Source organism: Neodiprion lecontei, chromosome 1 (genome assembly GCF_021901455.1).
Source record: "Neodiprion lecontei isolate iyNeoLeco1 chromosome 1, iyNeoLeco1.1, whole genome shotgun sequence".
In the NCBI taxonomy this organism is placed as follows: Eukaryota; Metazoa; Arthropoda; class Insecta; order Hymenoptera; family Diprionidae; genus Neodiprion; species Neodiprion lecontei.
This window is the reverse complement of record NC_060260.1, coordinates 5,506,556-5,523,696: the sequence shown is the minus strand read 5'-3', so window position 1 is coordinate 5,523,696 and position 17,141 is coordinate 5,506,556. Positions and strand designations below refer to the sequence as shown.

The window sequence follows — 17,141 nt, the reverse complement described above, 5'->3', positions numbered from 1 at the left end:
GACTTTAAATCCATAACAAAGAATCAATCTCTCCCTCTTAAATGCGTAAAATCTATCCAATCCTCCCGACTTGCGATGCCCCGTGTTTTCTTTTCTACTTTTCCATACGCCGGAAGCGAAATTCCCAAAGACGCATGGTCGCCATAATTTGAGTGCTGATAAATAGGATGTGGCAGGGAGGGTATCCCGGTGCACTTACATAGAGAAGCAAAGTGGAAGGAGGTCGGTATACCTACCAGACACCGGTTGAGACCGCCGTAAAGTTAATAGTTGGAGGGCTGGGGGATTACGGTGTCACGGGGGTGAAATTTACTACGAAGATGGGGGCAAGGCAGTCGAGAAGTCCGGCGAACCAAACCGGTCGACTCCGATCGTTCCTTCCACCTACGGATGGAAGATAACCGGGGTACTTTTTCCCAATCGAAAACTGCAAAGAATAAATGCAACTCCGTTCGGCCAGCTAACCGGAGCTCGAATCAATCCGAGAGAACTTCAAAAAGTTGCCACATGCGATAATTTGCAGAAAAGTGAACAATACCATTTCGTTTATTTGTTTTCTCTCTCTCCGATCATTCGCTAGAAAGGCTGAAAATGAAACCTGCGGACTGTTGAAGTACGAAGAAGCTTAAACGCATGTACGCCGAGATTCGAAAGACTCGAGGCCTGCGTATCTCGAAATTCAGTCGGGCAGAAAAATAATCGAATTCGACAAAATATCATATTTTCAAACTTCACGGGGATCGCGGGTTCCTTCGACTGAGATGTCTGCTCTTCCGTAGAAGTTATTACTACGTGCTATACTACCCAGTTATACCTGTGTCTGAAGCTCCGAGGCCAAATTAGAGCCCAAGGAAACTTCGGACGAAAGTTAAAGCTAGTTATTTTAATACGCAAAGTTACTAAGATGCTCTCGAGGGAGAGAAAATAAGAAGGCGTGAGCGACCTGACGGCTTAACGGATTATTATACGCACGTTATTATACGTATATTATACGTTTGCAGCTTGGTTTTCTTTTTTCGTATGGAGTTGAGAAGTTTTTATTATTATTGAAAAAGCGTGTACGCAAACGACGACAATATTTGAAATGACGAAATGAAACTGCGCTCGAAATATTTTTATTTATCGTTTGGAGCTGGACTTCCATTCGATAGTTTGTAGAATTGAAAAAGATTTATCATGCGTCATAATCCACGAAAATGTTATGTATTTTAGATTTTTAATTCAACGTATAACCTTTCGTTACTTGACGGACGTTTTTGATTTTGAATTTTACGATCCGACAAGTTATTCCACAGTTGTTATTCACTGTTGAAACGAAACCCTTCGCACCTCGCTGTGCTTTCACTGTCAGTTGGAATCAGTTATTATCGGCTCGCAGTAATTTCAAAATAAAAAACCTTTCGGAAGTTAACAATATGGATGTAAATAAATCTGTGCAGAATAGTTTCATTTTCGATCTCCGTGAATGTACGTATAACTACGTAAGTTTGGAAACATCTCGATTCGAAGAAAATAAAGATATTTAAAAACCTGAGAACGCATGAACTCACTCTTATATATTATTATTGACATTATAATGGTCTCCGCTTGCGGGAAGTGGCGACGGATAAAAGGATGGAAAGAAGAAAAATTAGCCATTAAGAGGAGAAAAAATGAATATGAAAGCGTTCTTTCCACCTCTCTTAAATGAATAATATGTATGTATAATGTATATATATATATACCAAGAACACATTATAATCGACAAAAACCGGATCTCATGTAACACCTTGTGAAATTAGTTAATTTTTGAACATAAAGGTTGACGAGAAATGACCGCGTTTCTGATCGTCACTTTTGATAATCACCTAACACGTCTCCGGACATTCCGTGAATATGTTCCATTGGTAATTTAACATTGGGTAAATCAGCCAGCATTCGTAAAATTCAGGGTTTATTCTACCGATCGAAACGCGTTCATTTTTTACGATTGGCCAAATTCTTCACTCTCTCCGATCCGATTTACCACGAATCAAACGTCGCTGAGTAAAATATACCTCCGTCTTACCATTAACGTTGAATAGCCAACTTCACCGTGATACGTCTCCACGGAATAACCTGGCAGATTAATTAAAAAAAAAAAAAGACGAGATTCTAATTAAACAAGTTCCCTGCCGAACCACGCTTGTTTTCCGCCATTTTAAATCCACCGTTGTCAAATCCTCGCATTTGCATCGGCCTACGAGACTTTAACCGCGAGTTGGCCAATTCGTTCTGTCCTCAAGCAGGTACTGCAAATCTGCCTACCTCCCTGCACGATGATGCAAGGGTAGCTTCCATGCGCGCTGGCTCACGATTTCCCGTTCAATTGTCCAGCGATTGAATGAGCTTGCGGGCTTTGGTCTCGGCTCACAGATTCCCCCGCGGCACGGTACCAAGCACAGTAGCAAACTCAGCTATAATGCACGTGTATATCGTACAAAAGTGGTTTTCGCGGTGGGCGATAGCGACGTCGTCGACGACGTTCGATCACCGTCCATGTTTCGCCCCGATCAAGGCGGCACACGGACAATGGTCCAGCTGACGGCTGCTGAGCTATTGTACCTTCGGAATGACGCGAGGATCGTAGGCGATCGGGGCGAGGGTGCAGTTAAAACCGATACAAGTCGTCGCGGTAGATAGACGATCCGCAAATTCCCTAAATACACAATTCTCGAAATTGAAACTAGGTATTTTCATCTCTCGACTCGATACATGATTTCAAAGTTCGTTCCTTCTCTTCGAACGTACATATACCCAACCGTATTACAACGAACCCACCAGCTAGTATACAATCAGCTAGTTGAAATATTAATTCTATAGACGATGATTCCGACGATTCAAAATATACAAAACGCTATGTTGGGAAATATTCGCAATTTCAAGGAGACCTGTTATACGCTCTCTACGCTAGTCTACGCTCTACGGGATGAGGTTTAAATTGGAATCCGTTTATATGTACATGCCCTAGCTATCCGTATAACTTATATACAATTTATACATAGAAAGACCCGATCTTACGGTACGATAAATAAATTAATGATTCGCGGGGAGAGAAATGGCGGGTGCTAATTACCGGCGTAATGAATGCGCGAAGGGGGGGGGGGGGTGGGGGTGGGAGGGACGAGGGGCGAGGGGTGGTGCAGGGATCCAAAGAGCTTAGAGAACCGGCGAACGGGCGAACAGCGTCCTTTATACTCGAGAACTTCTCTTCAGAAATTCTTAAGAGAGGCGAAGCGAATGAACGAATGAACGAACGAACGAATGAACGAAAGAACGAGAGAACGAATGGTTTGAAAGGCGCGAAAAAAAAAGCTGAAAACTTATACTTGATGGGAGGGAAGGCCAAATCCGATATCCCCTCGTCTCTCTCCTTTCCCTCCGTCACTCCATCGCCTGTCTATATCCACCGCAGCACCTTTGTACCACCGTCGTCGACGTCTACGTCTGCCTTGTTGTCGTATCCGACAAGACTTCCTCTTCCTCCTCTTCCTCCTCCTCTTCCTCTTCCCTCTCTCGTTCTCTCTCTCACTCTCTCTCTCTCTCTACATCTATCCATCTCCCTCACCGTTCGTCTCATTGTCAGTAACATAATTACGAATTACTGCAGTAGTCTAAAGCGGAGCGAGGATAGGGAGGCGGCCTCTCTTCCTCCTCTCTCCTGGCAGACTTGAGAAGACTTCACAAGTAAGCCGCAAATTCGTTACCGAAAAAAGCTTCCTTCCATTCGCGTTAGCGGCGTGAATTTCGGGAATTACATCCTACGGTAAAACCTTTTCTCGTTTTACTCATTATTTTTATTCTCTTGCTCGTTCTTTCGTCGCGAGAAGAAAAAAGAAAAAAAAGAAAAAAAAAAACCGAAAAGAAAGAAAAAATAACACACCTGACAAAAAGACGCCCAAGTATTTCAACTCGAAAATTAACAACAATATCTCTTCTATTCCGACGGACAAACTATATATTCAAGCCAGCTGCATCTGCAAAGCGAGGATCCCCTCAGCACGTCGGTTTAATTCCTTCGCTTTTCACTGCATCGTTTGACCCTACGACCTAGTTTCAGCTTTTCTGCATCCCGCAAACAAGTTTGCGGATGTTTATTTTCATTGAAATCGTAAGAAACTGTGGTTGGGAATAAATTTTCAAACGTTGCATCGAGGTCCGGTCGTACCGCTGCATAATTTCGTAACGCAAAAATCAGGTACGACCGTTTTCAAATGCACCGTCGAAATGGACAGTGACGGTGGTCGTCCTGCCCATTTCCGAGTACAACGAAGAAACTAACCAACCGACGAACGAGTCGCCAACGCGGTTAATCTTTAGCGAGTGTGTATACCGGCTTTCCACCTGCGGGAGTTTAATGTTTAATACCGGCTGAAAGCAAGTTAATTCCGGTGCAAGTGTACACGTGGTGTGTATATATATATAAATCTATATATACACACATATATGCATACATAGTAAAACCCACATCATACACATACGTACGTATAATATGTGTACGTGTGGAGCGCGGAAGGATAGCCGATATTCCGAAGGCAGAGCTACTACCTAGACGTATAGGTACCGTACATACCGGGTGACGAATTAATAATGAAACGACTCTATCTCGGCGCAAAGGGTAATACTCGAAATACGGGAGAAATAAAATATAAGATTGATGCGGCGTCGCGGCGTGCATCGCCCTAATTTTACATTCTCCCTTTAAACTATGTAGGCAGGTATATACATAAACGCACCTGTAGATCGTAAATACCGTGATGATTAAGGGTGTGAAAGAGGGACAAGTTTTAGCGTGGATGGGTGTTGTAATACGCGAGCGATTTCAACTGCAAAGCATTCTAGAATCACGTTATAAATATCCGATGCGTTCCGCTGAGCGTTTATTTATTTCCTCGTTTATAGAGTGTACAGTAGGATTAAGGCAGGCTGCGCGGTTTAAAGGATTAAATTAGATCGTGTTGGATCAGTGGCTGACGAGCGAGCGACCCTTAACATATACCTACCACCCATACCTACCTACCGGACACGCGTTGTGTAATAAAGTTTGTCTTTTCCCTGTGCAGTGAAATAAAGCTCCGCGCGAAACGCATCGACCCTGCAGTCCGCAGCGAACGCTTTTTCGATAATCGCTTCTCCCTCGACAAATCCGAAATTCCATTTTAAAATACATACCTGTAGACGTGTATAATACGTCTACGTTACAGGTATATGAGACGAAGACAAGATAGAAAAAAAGAAAAAACGACAACGCGACACGAGTAACGACTTTTTACGCTGAAAGAGCAATATTTCGACGAATACGACTATACTGTCCTCCTTTTCTTTTCAACCTTTTGCGCGTTTGAAAAATTTACTTTTTCCCCCCCATCATCTTCCCCTTCGGGTGGGCGAAATGAAAGGGCAAAAGATGCAACGGCGCGCGAGCATAACGGTTCATTTGAGGTAAATTAGAGATCAGATTGTCGGAGAAGATTAGGGTGAAGTTGGACGGGCGGCGTAATTGCGTTTCGTTGTGCATTAAGTATTATAAACCCGCAGGTCTCTGTACGGTTACTGTTATTCGTACACCGTGGTGTACGGAGGGATTAGGTAAGCGCCGTGGTTTAAATGGATTAAATTAGATTGTGTTGAATCAGCGGGCTCGATCATCCCTTGCGTCCCTTGTGTCCTGCCGCTGCCGCTGCACCGAATCCCTGCAGGATTTGATACGCATCTACCGCCATGCATGACGCTGGCGGGTTAAAAACCTGGCAGAATATCGGATCGCAGATATACGTGTAGCCGAAACGTTGAATCGGCGAAAACGATGCGGTTATACACAGGCCAGCGCATTTCACAAACCGCGATTCGGACAATATTCTGTAGAATATAGATTTTATACCCAATTTTCACTTCTGTTTAATCATTATTCTCAGGGCTGTTTTCAATCATCTGCACGTACGTAATAATACAATAGTTGTGTACGAATACCTGCAGTGTCGATAAATTTCGAGATGTTAGTTGCCTCGAAATCCGGCTACCCCAACGATTTCATATTTCCCATGAACCTCTTCGTGCGTGCGTTTCGCAATATTTCACGATCGAATTTTACAATAATTTCACACCATTTCATCGTCATTTCACGCACGACTTTGAACCTATATTTTTATAACGTTTCGCGCACCACTTCAAAACTATTATATCATACGCGTAGTTTCGTAGAGTTTTAAAAATATTTATACAGAATACTGCCTCACATGTAAGATTACGAACATATACATCGCTTCGGCTAATTTTCACCCCATCGGTGACCGTCCGTACCGCAGTTCTTTATCGTCCGTCGCGACAGACGAAAAATAAAACGAGGTCTCGAAATTTGCGGTTACTTACGAGAAAAAAGAAAAAGAAAGTAGAAGAAAAAAAAATGGCCGGCGAGTCACTTTCGCAAACCGCATTTCCGCGTTACAATAGACTTAATATACATATATATGTGCGTGCGTATATATATATATATATATATATATACACGTATACCGTGAGATAAAAGCGCTCTCCTCCCTCTCCTTCTCTCTCCCGGCTAATTAAAAGTTATGGAGGATGGAAAATTGTCTGGTTGCGCGTGCCTGCGACTAACCCTTGGTGCGGAGCGGATAGCTATATACGTACATACACACATATACACAGCATATATATACCTACGCATATACAGACACATTTCCGGAGCGTTTCGTTGTTCGAATAAAGATTTTAATCTGCGGGCTGCACGGCCGAGACTTAGTGGTCCTACAGCAGGCTAGACTCAGTCAGCTTATTATAAATTTTATATAAACTTTTTTCCTCAACGGTAGAAAGATGCAGATTTTCACGCCGTCAAGGGCCTCCCTCTCCCTCCTTCTCCCACTTCCACCGCCCCCCTCGTCAGGGCTAAACTCACCAACGCTGGCGAGGGCCGAGTCGTCGTTAGGGCTTCATTTTTACCCAAGTACTATCTTGATACGTTTATGCGCGTCGGAAGGGTGCGCGCCCGCTGCGTCAACGTTTTTCAGGGCATTGTCCTGGTCCCACGTTTTGTTTAAAAAAAAAGAGAGAAAAAAAGATGAAGAAGAAGAAGAAGAAGAAGAAGACGAAGGTAGGAGGTAGAAGAAGAAGAAGACGACGAGCATAGTATAGGAGGGTATAAAGAAAGAGGGTAGAAAAAGGTTTCGCACTTCGCTTATTCGCCACTTGATTATAAGCATTTTTTCACTTTCGAAGGGCTTCTCCTTTTATATACATACATACATACACACGTACGTATATATATATATATATACGTATAAGATCGTGCAGATTATAGTCGAGCCACGCAGAGAAAATTAGACGCGCTTCTGGATCCGCTACTCGTACCTTTATATATATATATATATATATATGTATACTATAAGAGAGCTCCTTTTCTGCAGTGCAATTTTTCATCCAAAGCTTTCGAATATATATCTGAGTGGGCTTGGGTATAAAATGAAGCTAAAATTGACAGAAACAGGGATAGAAATTACAGGCGATAACTGGCCTTCTGCCGCAACGCGGACGTGCCTAAAGAGGAACGTGATCACGCATTATAGCGCCGCCGAGAGCCGAGCTGATAATCTGATCCGAGGTTGAGGCGTACGGACCGACGCGTACCGAAATTAACGACACACGATCGAGCCGCCCGTCGCTCGCTAGTTTGTAACAATTATCCGGCGCCATGAGGGAGCGAACCTCGTCAAAGGACGTTTGGGTCCAACTCGACCTCTGCAAGCGCGGAACCGCAGAGTGCAGATCGCTGTAACACTCTACGATGGCTAGGAGGATACCATTCGCGGCGCCGTGTCGGGATCGAAAACGAGATCAAGGAAGAAGAGAGCTTGCGCAGCTCGTTTGCAGTTATTTAAATTCCATATCGTAAAAAACGATATGATTCAAGATGCGCGTTCCAAGACTCCGGCTGCGGAGGTGCAAAAAAGTGTTTTTTCATTCCTATGTGCGAATATAATGTACGACGTTGCAGAGAATAATTGAAAACCGTGCGTAGGTGTGAGTGTGAGAAAGAAGCGTTTGCGTAGAGTCTAGTTTAGCTGTGATATCAATATTTGGTATAGCCATTTCAGAGAGATGCGGAAATCAATTTGCGTTTCTATATACTTTATGTATTTGATACATTTGTTCAACATAAATCGATACTATATTAATATCCTCAAGTGCGGGTCGAGGATTCGGACGTTTACACCTGATTTGTGCGTTAAAAAATTCACCAAATTTGCTTTCACATACAGAGAATTAATAATACGTAACAAAGAATTTACCGTCACATGCAACACGCACTGGTTAACTATACGTATAGTTTCATTTTTTACCATAATCATGAAAAGTTGATTGCTACCGACGAACGATGCTTTCAGTTAAAACCGAGCATTGTACTAGCGGAGGATAAGCGCTCTGTGTATTAAAAACAGTCGTACAGGTTGCACTATAATCGCGTTGAAATCGAGCAACGTAAGAATTTTTTTCACGCCTCACCAACAATTTTTCAACCCAATCCCTCGTACTTTATTTAATTATAAATATTGTGCGAATATTCAAGTTAAATGTACCAAGAAACCGCACGTTCGATCAATCGCCTCGTCAGACTGAAAAACAGCTTACGATACAAACTGTACAATCTTACCAAATTGTCTTGGAATTAGTCACGACCGTTATAAAAAACGTTCCTCATCTCGTACCGTACGCATAAATGTCCCTGCAGTTAACGGTACAACAGTTGCACATCTTCACGGATGAGATTTCCCGCACGAGAGATCAGCAGCGTATCGAAAAAGGGATCACCGAGTATAAAGTAGGTACACCCTCGACCACGTAGGCGAGAGAGAAGGATAAAAAGCTCTCGGGTCCAGGCATCGCGCTACAATCGATTCTCTCGGCTCCAAAGGCGTCGGCATCGGGGCATCGGGGCTCCGGTCATCCGGTCATCCTGTAATCCGGTCCGCACGTTCTCGGCTACGAATGGTCAATCTATAGGGTCAATGAGTAGGGTCGAACCGAGATACATCTACGGAGGTGGGCGTAGGCTCTCGTCTGCTCACGGAATGCGCGATCGGTGTGTCGAACGAAGACGGGCCCGCGTTTACACCTGCTTACAGCTTACCGCTCGCAACAGACGCGAACTGGAGGCGAGTGAGAAGGATGGAGGGATGATTTATTTCTTCTTTTTTTTTTTTTTTTATTTCTCCTAATGTGGGAATGTTCCTCGCAACGTATTTGGGGAATGTATTGTGTATACCTACTTGATAGGGTGGTCCTTGAAAAGGTCATTTTTGAATTTCGATTGGCTCACACCCCGAATCGATTTCGAATTATTCGAAAATAATTTCCTCATTTTTTTTTCAGATTGTTATCTCGAATCTAACGCGTGCCCGTAAGAGGGTGGATTTCCCCGTTTAACCATTTCACGGGCACGTTCGATCCACCGAACGGATTTCGATAAAAAAAAATTTGGTGTGGAGGAGTTTCTCTGGCCGCTGATTACAAATCTGAACTCGAAATTTGAAAATTCAAAATGGTGCATCCAATATGGCAACACCGAGTGAGTTTTCGGGTTTTTGTTAACCATATTGTATCCGCCATTTTGAATTTTTCAATTTTCAGTTGAGATGCGTAATCAGCGGTCCAAAAAACTTCTGCATACCAAAATTCATCGACATTCGTTGGGTAGATTTAATGTACCCCTAAAGTGGTCAAATGGAGAAATCCACCCTCTTACGTGCACGGGTTAGAGTTGAGATAAAAATCTGAAAAAATTGGGAAATTAATTTTTAATTTGGAGCCGATTTAAGGGGTTAGCTGGCCAAAATCCAAAAACAACCTTTTTAAGGACCACCCTAATACTTGGCAATATAAATCAGCTCGTTTTTCATCGTTATTTTCACCGGTTTCCAAGACCTTATAAGAGGATTTCTAATTAGCCCGAAGTTTTGCATAAATTTATCTGGGTCGAGGGCGCAATCTCTCTTTCTTTCTCTCTCTCTCTCTCTCTCTCTCTCTATTTGAATCTGTTATATAAGTACGTATATATCTATACTTGAATAATCTTTTATATGCACGAATCCCGCGGTTAAATGTGACGAATACAAAATTATTCCGCACCGGATGCGGAGAGTTGCGGGTCGATAGATTATACTATCAAAATTGTATAACGAACTGTGATATAAACATTGCATCTGAGATCATTTGGCCTACTAGGTACCGCGTGCTTAATTTTTTCCCTCGTTGTTTCACTAAAACAATAATCAAAAATCTCTCACGACTACAGAATCAAAATTTTCAGAGTTCGTATCAATTTTACATACAGCAATTCGTTCTTCACCAACACTCTACAATTCTTTGCCAAGAATTAAATCGTAAGTATAAGAAGAGCGGCGATTTCCTGAACAAATAATATACGCTGCAATAAATTGAATTTTCTACAATATATTAAAAATGTCGTACTTATTTTTCGAAAAATATTCTCTATCCGTTTATTCAGCAAGCTTCTACTTATACAGATATAACACAGCATAAGTTAGGTATATAATACTTGACTTGCAAAACTCCTGCTAATGCGGCATATTTTTATCTCTTGACTTTCTTTACGCTTCCACATCGGCACTTTTCTCGCGGGTTCGACGAAGGCTTCGAATCTTTTTATCTCTTTCTTTTCATGTTATTTTTCCCCATGAACACATTTAATTAGCATAAAATTTTTCAGTACGGATCATCCGCACGGTTCGCGGGTAAAAACCGCGTGAAGAAGCTTCGAATTTAGAATGTAACATACATTTCCTTTTCAACATTGCGAAACGTTCGAGGTAAAAAAGAGGGGTGGAAAAAAAAAATAAAAAAAAAAAAAAAAATGAAAAAACCAACCAGGAAAGCCAAGATAAAATGATCCGTCACGACATCGAATATATTCCTACCCCAGGTCAGCGAATTCTGACGATGGAATCGCGTTTGTACCCTTAGAGATAAGGTTACGACAGGTCAGTTTCATGCCCGTGTCAGCCCGCCGACACGTGTCCGTATCCGGTTTCCGTATACCTACATGCGTTACGTACATACCTAGGTATGATTTTCAACAGCGCTGCTATAAATAAATTCCGAGCTGCCCGACGGTCTTCGCCTGGTATAACCGTCAGGTGATGGTTTCCGCATTAGAAGCAGTAACGCAGCGCAAGCGCCTCTGTATAATCCAAGAGTTATTGTTGGCCGGGCGTTGATCGCGGAGGGGTCGGCGTCAAATTCATTATTAACGTACACTTCTTCGAGGGTTGATTGGGTCGGGGCAACAGGGGGTGGGAGGTAAACTATTAAAGCCAAGCGAAGCCGCCGCCACCGTGCTGAATTGGCAAATTGGCATGTACAGGTATAAGCTGAGTGGAAAAAGGGGTGAATACTCGCAGGCCAGCTGTCAGCTCAATTAATCCTATAGCGAAAAGAAATCCCGGTCAGAGGTTACCGAATTATGCACCCTTTGCTCAAATTTACTCCTACGCGATTTTACTTACACGTTAACACATGCACCCGTCGCGCTGTGTTCGTTTCTAATCGAACGTACGATATGCACAACTATCGACGCACTCCGATCGGCATAAAAGGTCACGATGCAAATTCGCAGCTGCGATATGTAACACATAATTGACGAATTCGTTAATTATGTACGCGGCGGCGAGGATGTGATCTGAAACCAGTTCAGCCAAATCTAAGCCAGAGGCTTTAACAACCGGTGCAGCGACTACATATAATAAGGACTTTGTAGAATTAGTCTCATTACTCTGACACAGTTGTGTATCGATGTACGTATGCACGTATACATATAGACGCGGGTTTTAATAGCTGGTTCCTATACGTGGTTTTCGGAGGTTGCGGGATTATGGTCCTCGGTTTGTGCGGCTGAAATTTGCATAGGTATAATTCGGTTTCCGAAACTCCCGTTGCCGCCGCTGCTGCCGTAGGTGGTGCTACTTGACGATGGCTGAATACCGCGTGTACGAAAACTCGAAAGCCTCGTACGGCGGAAAGGAAAATAGTTTCATTAGCGGGTCGGTCTTCGTATCAGATTTAAACCGAAACTAGGCGGGCCGACGGACAAGCAATAGCACCGAAATACGAGCAAAAGGTCGTCCGGGGTCGCGAACCGGCCGCAGGAGGCAAACAAACTTGCAGGGGTAAAACCTTTCCTCGCGCATCCCGCCGCTGCAGGACAGGAGTAATTAATCTAGCCCTACACCAACCAAACACCGGGACACCTCACTAAAGGTGACAAATTGCCTTCACGCGGCTGCATCGCGGCCACCCCGTAAGCCGAATCCGTACGCATGCGTGTGTGCGTGCGTGTCTCGTGTGGCGGTTTTCCACTCGCCGAGCCGCGTTATCCAAGATTCGATTACCTCCGTGCGGATGCGGACCAGCCGGCGGATCTCTCACGATTTCCGACCATTCGATATATTTCGTATAAAAGGAACGGATTCCTTACACCCGAGTAATTATTCAGGCGAGACAGGGTCGAGTTGATACGGGTGAGAGGTGAATTTTTTTTTTTTTTTTTTTACTGGTTAATTCGGCGCTAAATATCGGGCTACGATAGTAATATATAATACGAATATCGGTCAATCCGTAGTAGCACGGTTACGGATAATCATTAATCTTGATCTGTGCAAATTTGAATCCTCAGAATCTCCCTCGGGGAAGAGATTTTTTCAGGTCGCAAAGTGAACGGTTTCTTTTTTTTTTTCTCTCTCTCAACATCCGAATAGTTTCTCTTACGTAACGAGGAATGAGATACTGAACAAATTGAAATAAGAACGACACCTCGACTCGTAATCTCACGTCTGTGTCATTCTATAAACACTGTGATTATTTTTCTCGCCAACTCTCGCTCTCTTTATCCAAACGGAATAGAAAAATTTATACACCTCGAAAGTTTTTTCTCTCTTTTTTTTTTTTGAATTCCGCAATCCTTGAAACGACTGGGTTTTGATCTGGGGTTTCAAATACTCTTTCATCATTAAAAAACGGGGTTACTTGTAATTGTAGACAATATTAATATTTAATACGGTATACAATCCTCAATATATACCATCGCTCAAGGGGTAAACAAAAAAAAAGTAAATAAATAAATGAAACAACGTCAAAAGAGAATAATAATTTTTACAGTACAAAGAACTCACCCTTCGACTGTTGCCATCCTTGGGATTGAGATCGGAAGCCACAGTGCCGAAAATCGTAGGCTGTAAAAAAAATTTGAACATTGTAAAACCCACCACTAACAGTACGATAATAGAATTGAATACGTGCAAAGCAATAAGCATGAATCTTCAGCAGGTTGAACAGCAAAAACGAACTAACGAGAATCCGTCAGTTTCGGGCGCCTAATGTGGCCTGTAGACCAACAGCAAACACAAATTTCCTTAATTTGTAACAATACATTGTCCGTAAACAGCGGCAACGATAATTGCCCTCGTAAATATGACCCGGCATAAAATTTTCTTTCCGATACTCCGCACTCCTTACCAACTCAAACGTGACCAAAGCGTTACACGTATAATGCAGACTTGGTGTGCGGGACAGATGATACGCGACATACGTATGGATATGCATGTATAAATGTATACAAGCAAGCGCCTATGCTCTATCGGTAACGTTTGCGCACAAAGTTAAGGCAAACACGCGATAGCCTAACCCTAAATCAACAAGACGAACTCCGCCTTAGAACTGACAAGAACCGAAAACTGGATGAGTTAAACGGACAACTTTGTATTAACGGTAACTGAAACACTTGAGCGAAGAATACATCGCCTTGCAATTCGTACAAGAATTATCTGAAAATCTAACCCTTCAACTTTAATGGTAATCATTGAGTTTGCAAAGAAGATAACGTCAATTTTTAACGTTATCTGTATCAATTTATCAATATCTGTATATAATGATAGGATGATAATTATAATACATTGAACTCGATAAATTCAAGCTTGTATAATGAATGACACTTATTTTTACAAAACATCATTATCTCGCTCGAAAATTCGTATTTTTGCATCGAAAGGCGGATGGGGAAAAGTGCACGTCGTGTTAGAATGAGAAGAGATTTTTTCTTTTTTTTTGCGTTAATTTCTTCTTTTTTTTTTTGGTTTATTACAATGACCGCACGTCCAGTTGAACTAGTTTGAAGCGAAGCTTTTGCGGCAACTCTCTGGCAAGCTCGTGTGGTGACACTGCAAGTTTAACTTTCCCGTCTCCTCCGCGCCGATTCCTGCCCTCGCGTTATAGCAAAATTATCGATCGTTGGAAACTTTGCTCTTATCTCTCACCCCACACCGAGTAAGTATAGTTGGTGCCGAACTGGTGGACGAACATCTCCCCTTGTCCACTTGGAAATGCTAATAGATTCACACGTACCGCATTCTACTAGTCGGAAATAAAACATAGTACCTGTATATCCCTGCGTTTCTGCCGCACCAGCCTTAAACACTTGTCGCTAATTTCGCCTCAAAGCTTTAACACCGCCGCAGGTGTGCACGACACAGGCTTACAGATAGACTTATTATCCTTTTCGTCGTTTATGCACCAATTAAGGATCATCGAAGTTTCATTGAAATTTCGCGGAAATTATTCCCGGACTTTCGTGTGTTAAAAGTCAATTTTACTGTAGGTATAATAACGTAACGAACCGCTGATCGAAGTTAAGGGTGTGTAAACTGAATAACGTTTTATTCATATCTGCAAGGAAATACGTGTCATGAAACGTTACAATAATAACCAGGCATTTGCAATACGCTCGTGCAGAGCCGTATGGTATAATATTAGATATGCGGTACATGATGTAGAAGTAAAATTTCAATTACGTTGAATATTATATATGCGGTAGCTTTGACCGAGTACATGAAACAGCTATCGGGGAAAATAGTTTTGAAACAACAAGATTGATCGGTTTGCGCGGCACGGTTTTAAATTGCAAAAACTTCAACTGCACGCGCTATGTACATTGTTACACATATATGAGACAAATGGGACAACTTTTCTCGTATATTATATATTTCGAAAGTTTAGTTTACCCATTATATACATATACATTTCAGACTTTATTACGCGTAATACGTAGGTAGATAAAGTTGGATATATTAAAATTGGTAATAATCCTAAAATAACTCTTATAACGAATATATCTGCTCAGTCTTTCGCTGTTGGAGTTTCGTTATATCGGCGGACGCAACGTGGCTGGTGCATTTATGCGAATTGATCACTTTTTTTCTTTTTCCTTTTCGCGAAAGAACGAATCGAGAACGAAGACGGTATGAGAATTGAATTATCAAATGTCGTTACGCTATCTCCTCTCTTTTCTCTTGTTCCAGCATACGCGAAACTTCCGTGACGTAAAAATAATCCAACGACCATGATATAAAAAATTCGTATTACCTGTAAGTACACTAATGTATGAAACGACTATTGAATTTGTACGAATAGCCATAACGCGCGCACTCAAGAATCGTAAAATTGAATTACATCTTTACGAGTATATTTATTTATTGTTTCAATTTTTTGTAATCGTAAAAGTTTTCTTTAAATCGCTTATAGAGGAATGAAAAACCGGAAGGTTCTAGTGTTTTTCAAAATCGGTTCAAATTTTGAGAAAAATAAAAAATTGGTACCCGCCTTGCTTGTAAAATGAAAAAATAACCAGCGAAATTACGGTAAGGAAAATTTGATAAATCATGTGCGAAAATTCGACGAAAGAGATTCCGAATATACATTTTCTCTCCAAGTAAAGATTCACTATTCTTTCCGCAGAGATCCTACCTATAAGTAATCTTGAAAGGAAATAACGGAAATTGAAGGAAGAAGAAAAATCGCGACGGGGAAATTGCCGATCGTAAAATCTCGGGTGATGGAAATTTGAATGGATTAAATGGCAAAATAAAAAGCGTAGGTAGGCATATGCGTGATACATGTATAGTGAAGAAATAAAACTTTCACTTATGCCGCCAAAAATTGCGTTAAACCAACAAGCCGGTTGAAAATTCTAATAAATATGAAAACATTCCCTTCGTGAGTAAAGTAACAACGTCGATTAATAAACAAACTTATAACTGATAAGCAAATATCAAAGGCGGTGTTTCGGTTTATTTTGATAAGCACGAGATTTCCAGCTTGTTCATTAGCCCGCGGTTTTATCTCCGCAGCATGGCGGAGTAGCATTTTCAGAGATAGAATCTCAGGTATCCCAAGGGTTTCCAGAGCCCGCAGGCTGCTCAATTGAAAAAGCATAGGATCGAGGCAAAGAGTAAAATAAGAGAAATCCAGATGGGAAATCAGTACCTATACCCACCAACTATATACAAACTCCAAGTCAATTACTGACCAACCGATCAAGCTAACGGTCAACTGATACGGTATGAAAAATAATCCGCGAAAATTTTTCAACAAACAAACATCCAGGCGGAACTCCAATTTGAATCCAGTCGCAATTAATTAATTATATATCATGTAGTCTTACTTTTACCTTGATTTTTCTCAATACCTTTTTTTCCCTTTCATTTTCCGATATTGCTATAGGTACTCACGAAGCTGTGGTTTAATAGATTTCAATTCCAAAACCCTACGTACAAGCTTTTCATGTCCGTCGGTGTAATAAACAGTAATTTAAGATACCTCTAGAGGCGTTGCAAGCTCGGTTGATCGTTCTTATATTAAAATTGGAAACCAGTCGATTCAACGAACGACTCAAGAGCAATTAATCGATTACTTCTCAAGCCCCCGCGATTCGGCGTGATGCGTTGTTACGTGTATATTCCACCTCGGTATCGTCTCTGCGGTGGACGTTAAACGTTTCACTACCTGTAACAACGCAACCCGGTATGAAAATGGCGTCGCCTTCCTCGGCGATCGGACCCGCTCTGAGCTTTCTCCTCGTCGTCGACCCGGTGAACAATTACGTCGAGGCTGGAGCCCCGGGTGAGTGCTTGTTAATACTTAAAAATCTTATCTCCGCACTTCGGTCTTTTTTTCCCCCTTGTTTCGTGCATATTTTTTAAATGTCCTACCCACTTGACTTTGTCGTTAATTAACTGAAACAAGACCGCCGACCTGCGAAGATT

General features: G+C 41.9%; 1 protein-coding gene across 1 annotated transcript in view; it reads right to left on the bottom strand.

Moving 5' to 3' along the window:
* Nucleotides 1-17,141, bottom strand: part of LOC107223748 — a 190,324-nt gene that overhangs the window by 96,182 nt on the left and 77,001 nt on the right. Inside the window, exon 4 of the mRNA XM_046745327.1 lies at nt 13,218-13,277. Coding sequence (XP_046601283.1) covers nt 13,218-13,277 — 60 coding nt within the window. The remainder of the gene's footprint in view (nt 1-13,217; nt 13,278-17,141) is intronic.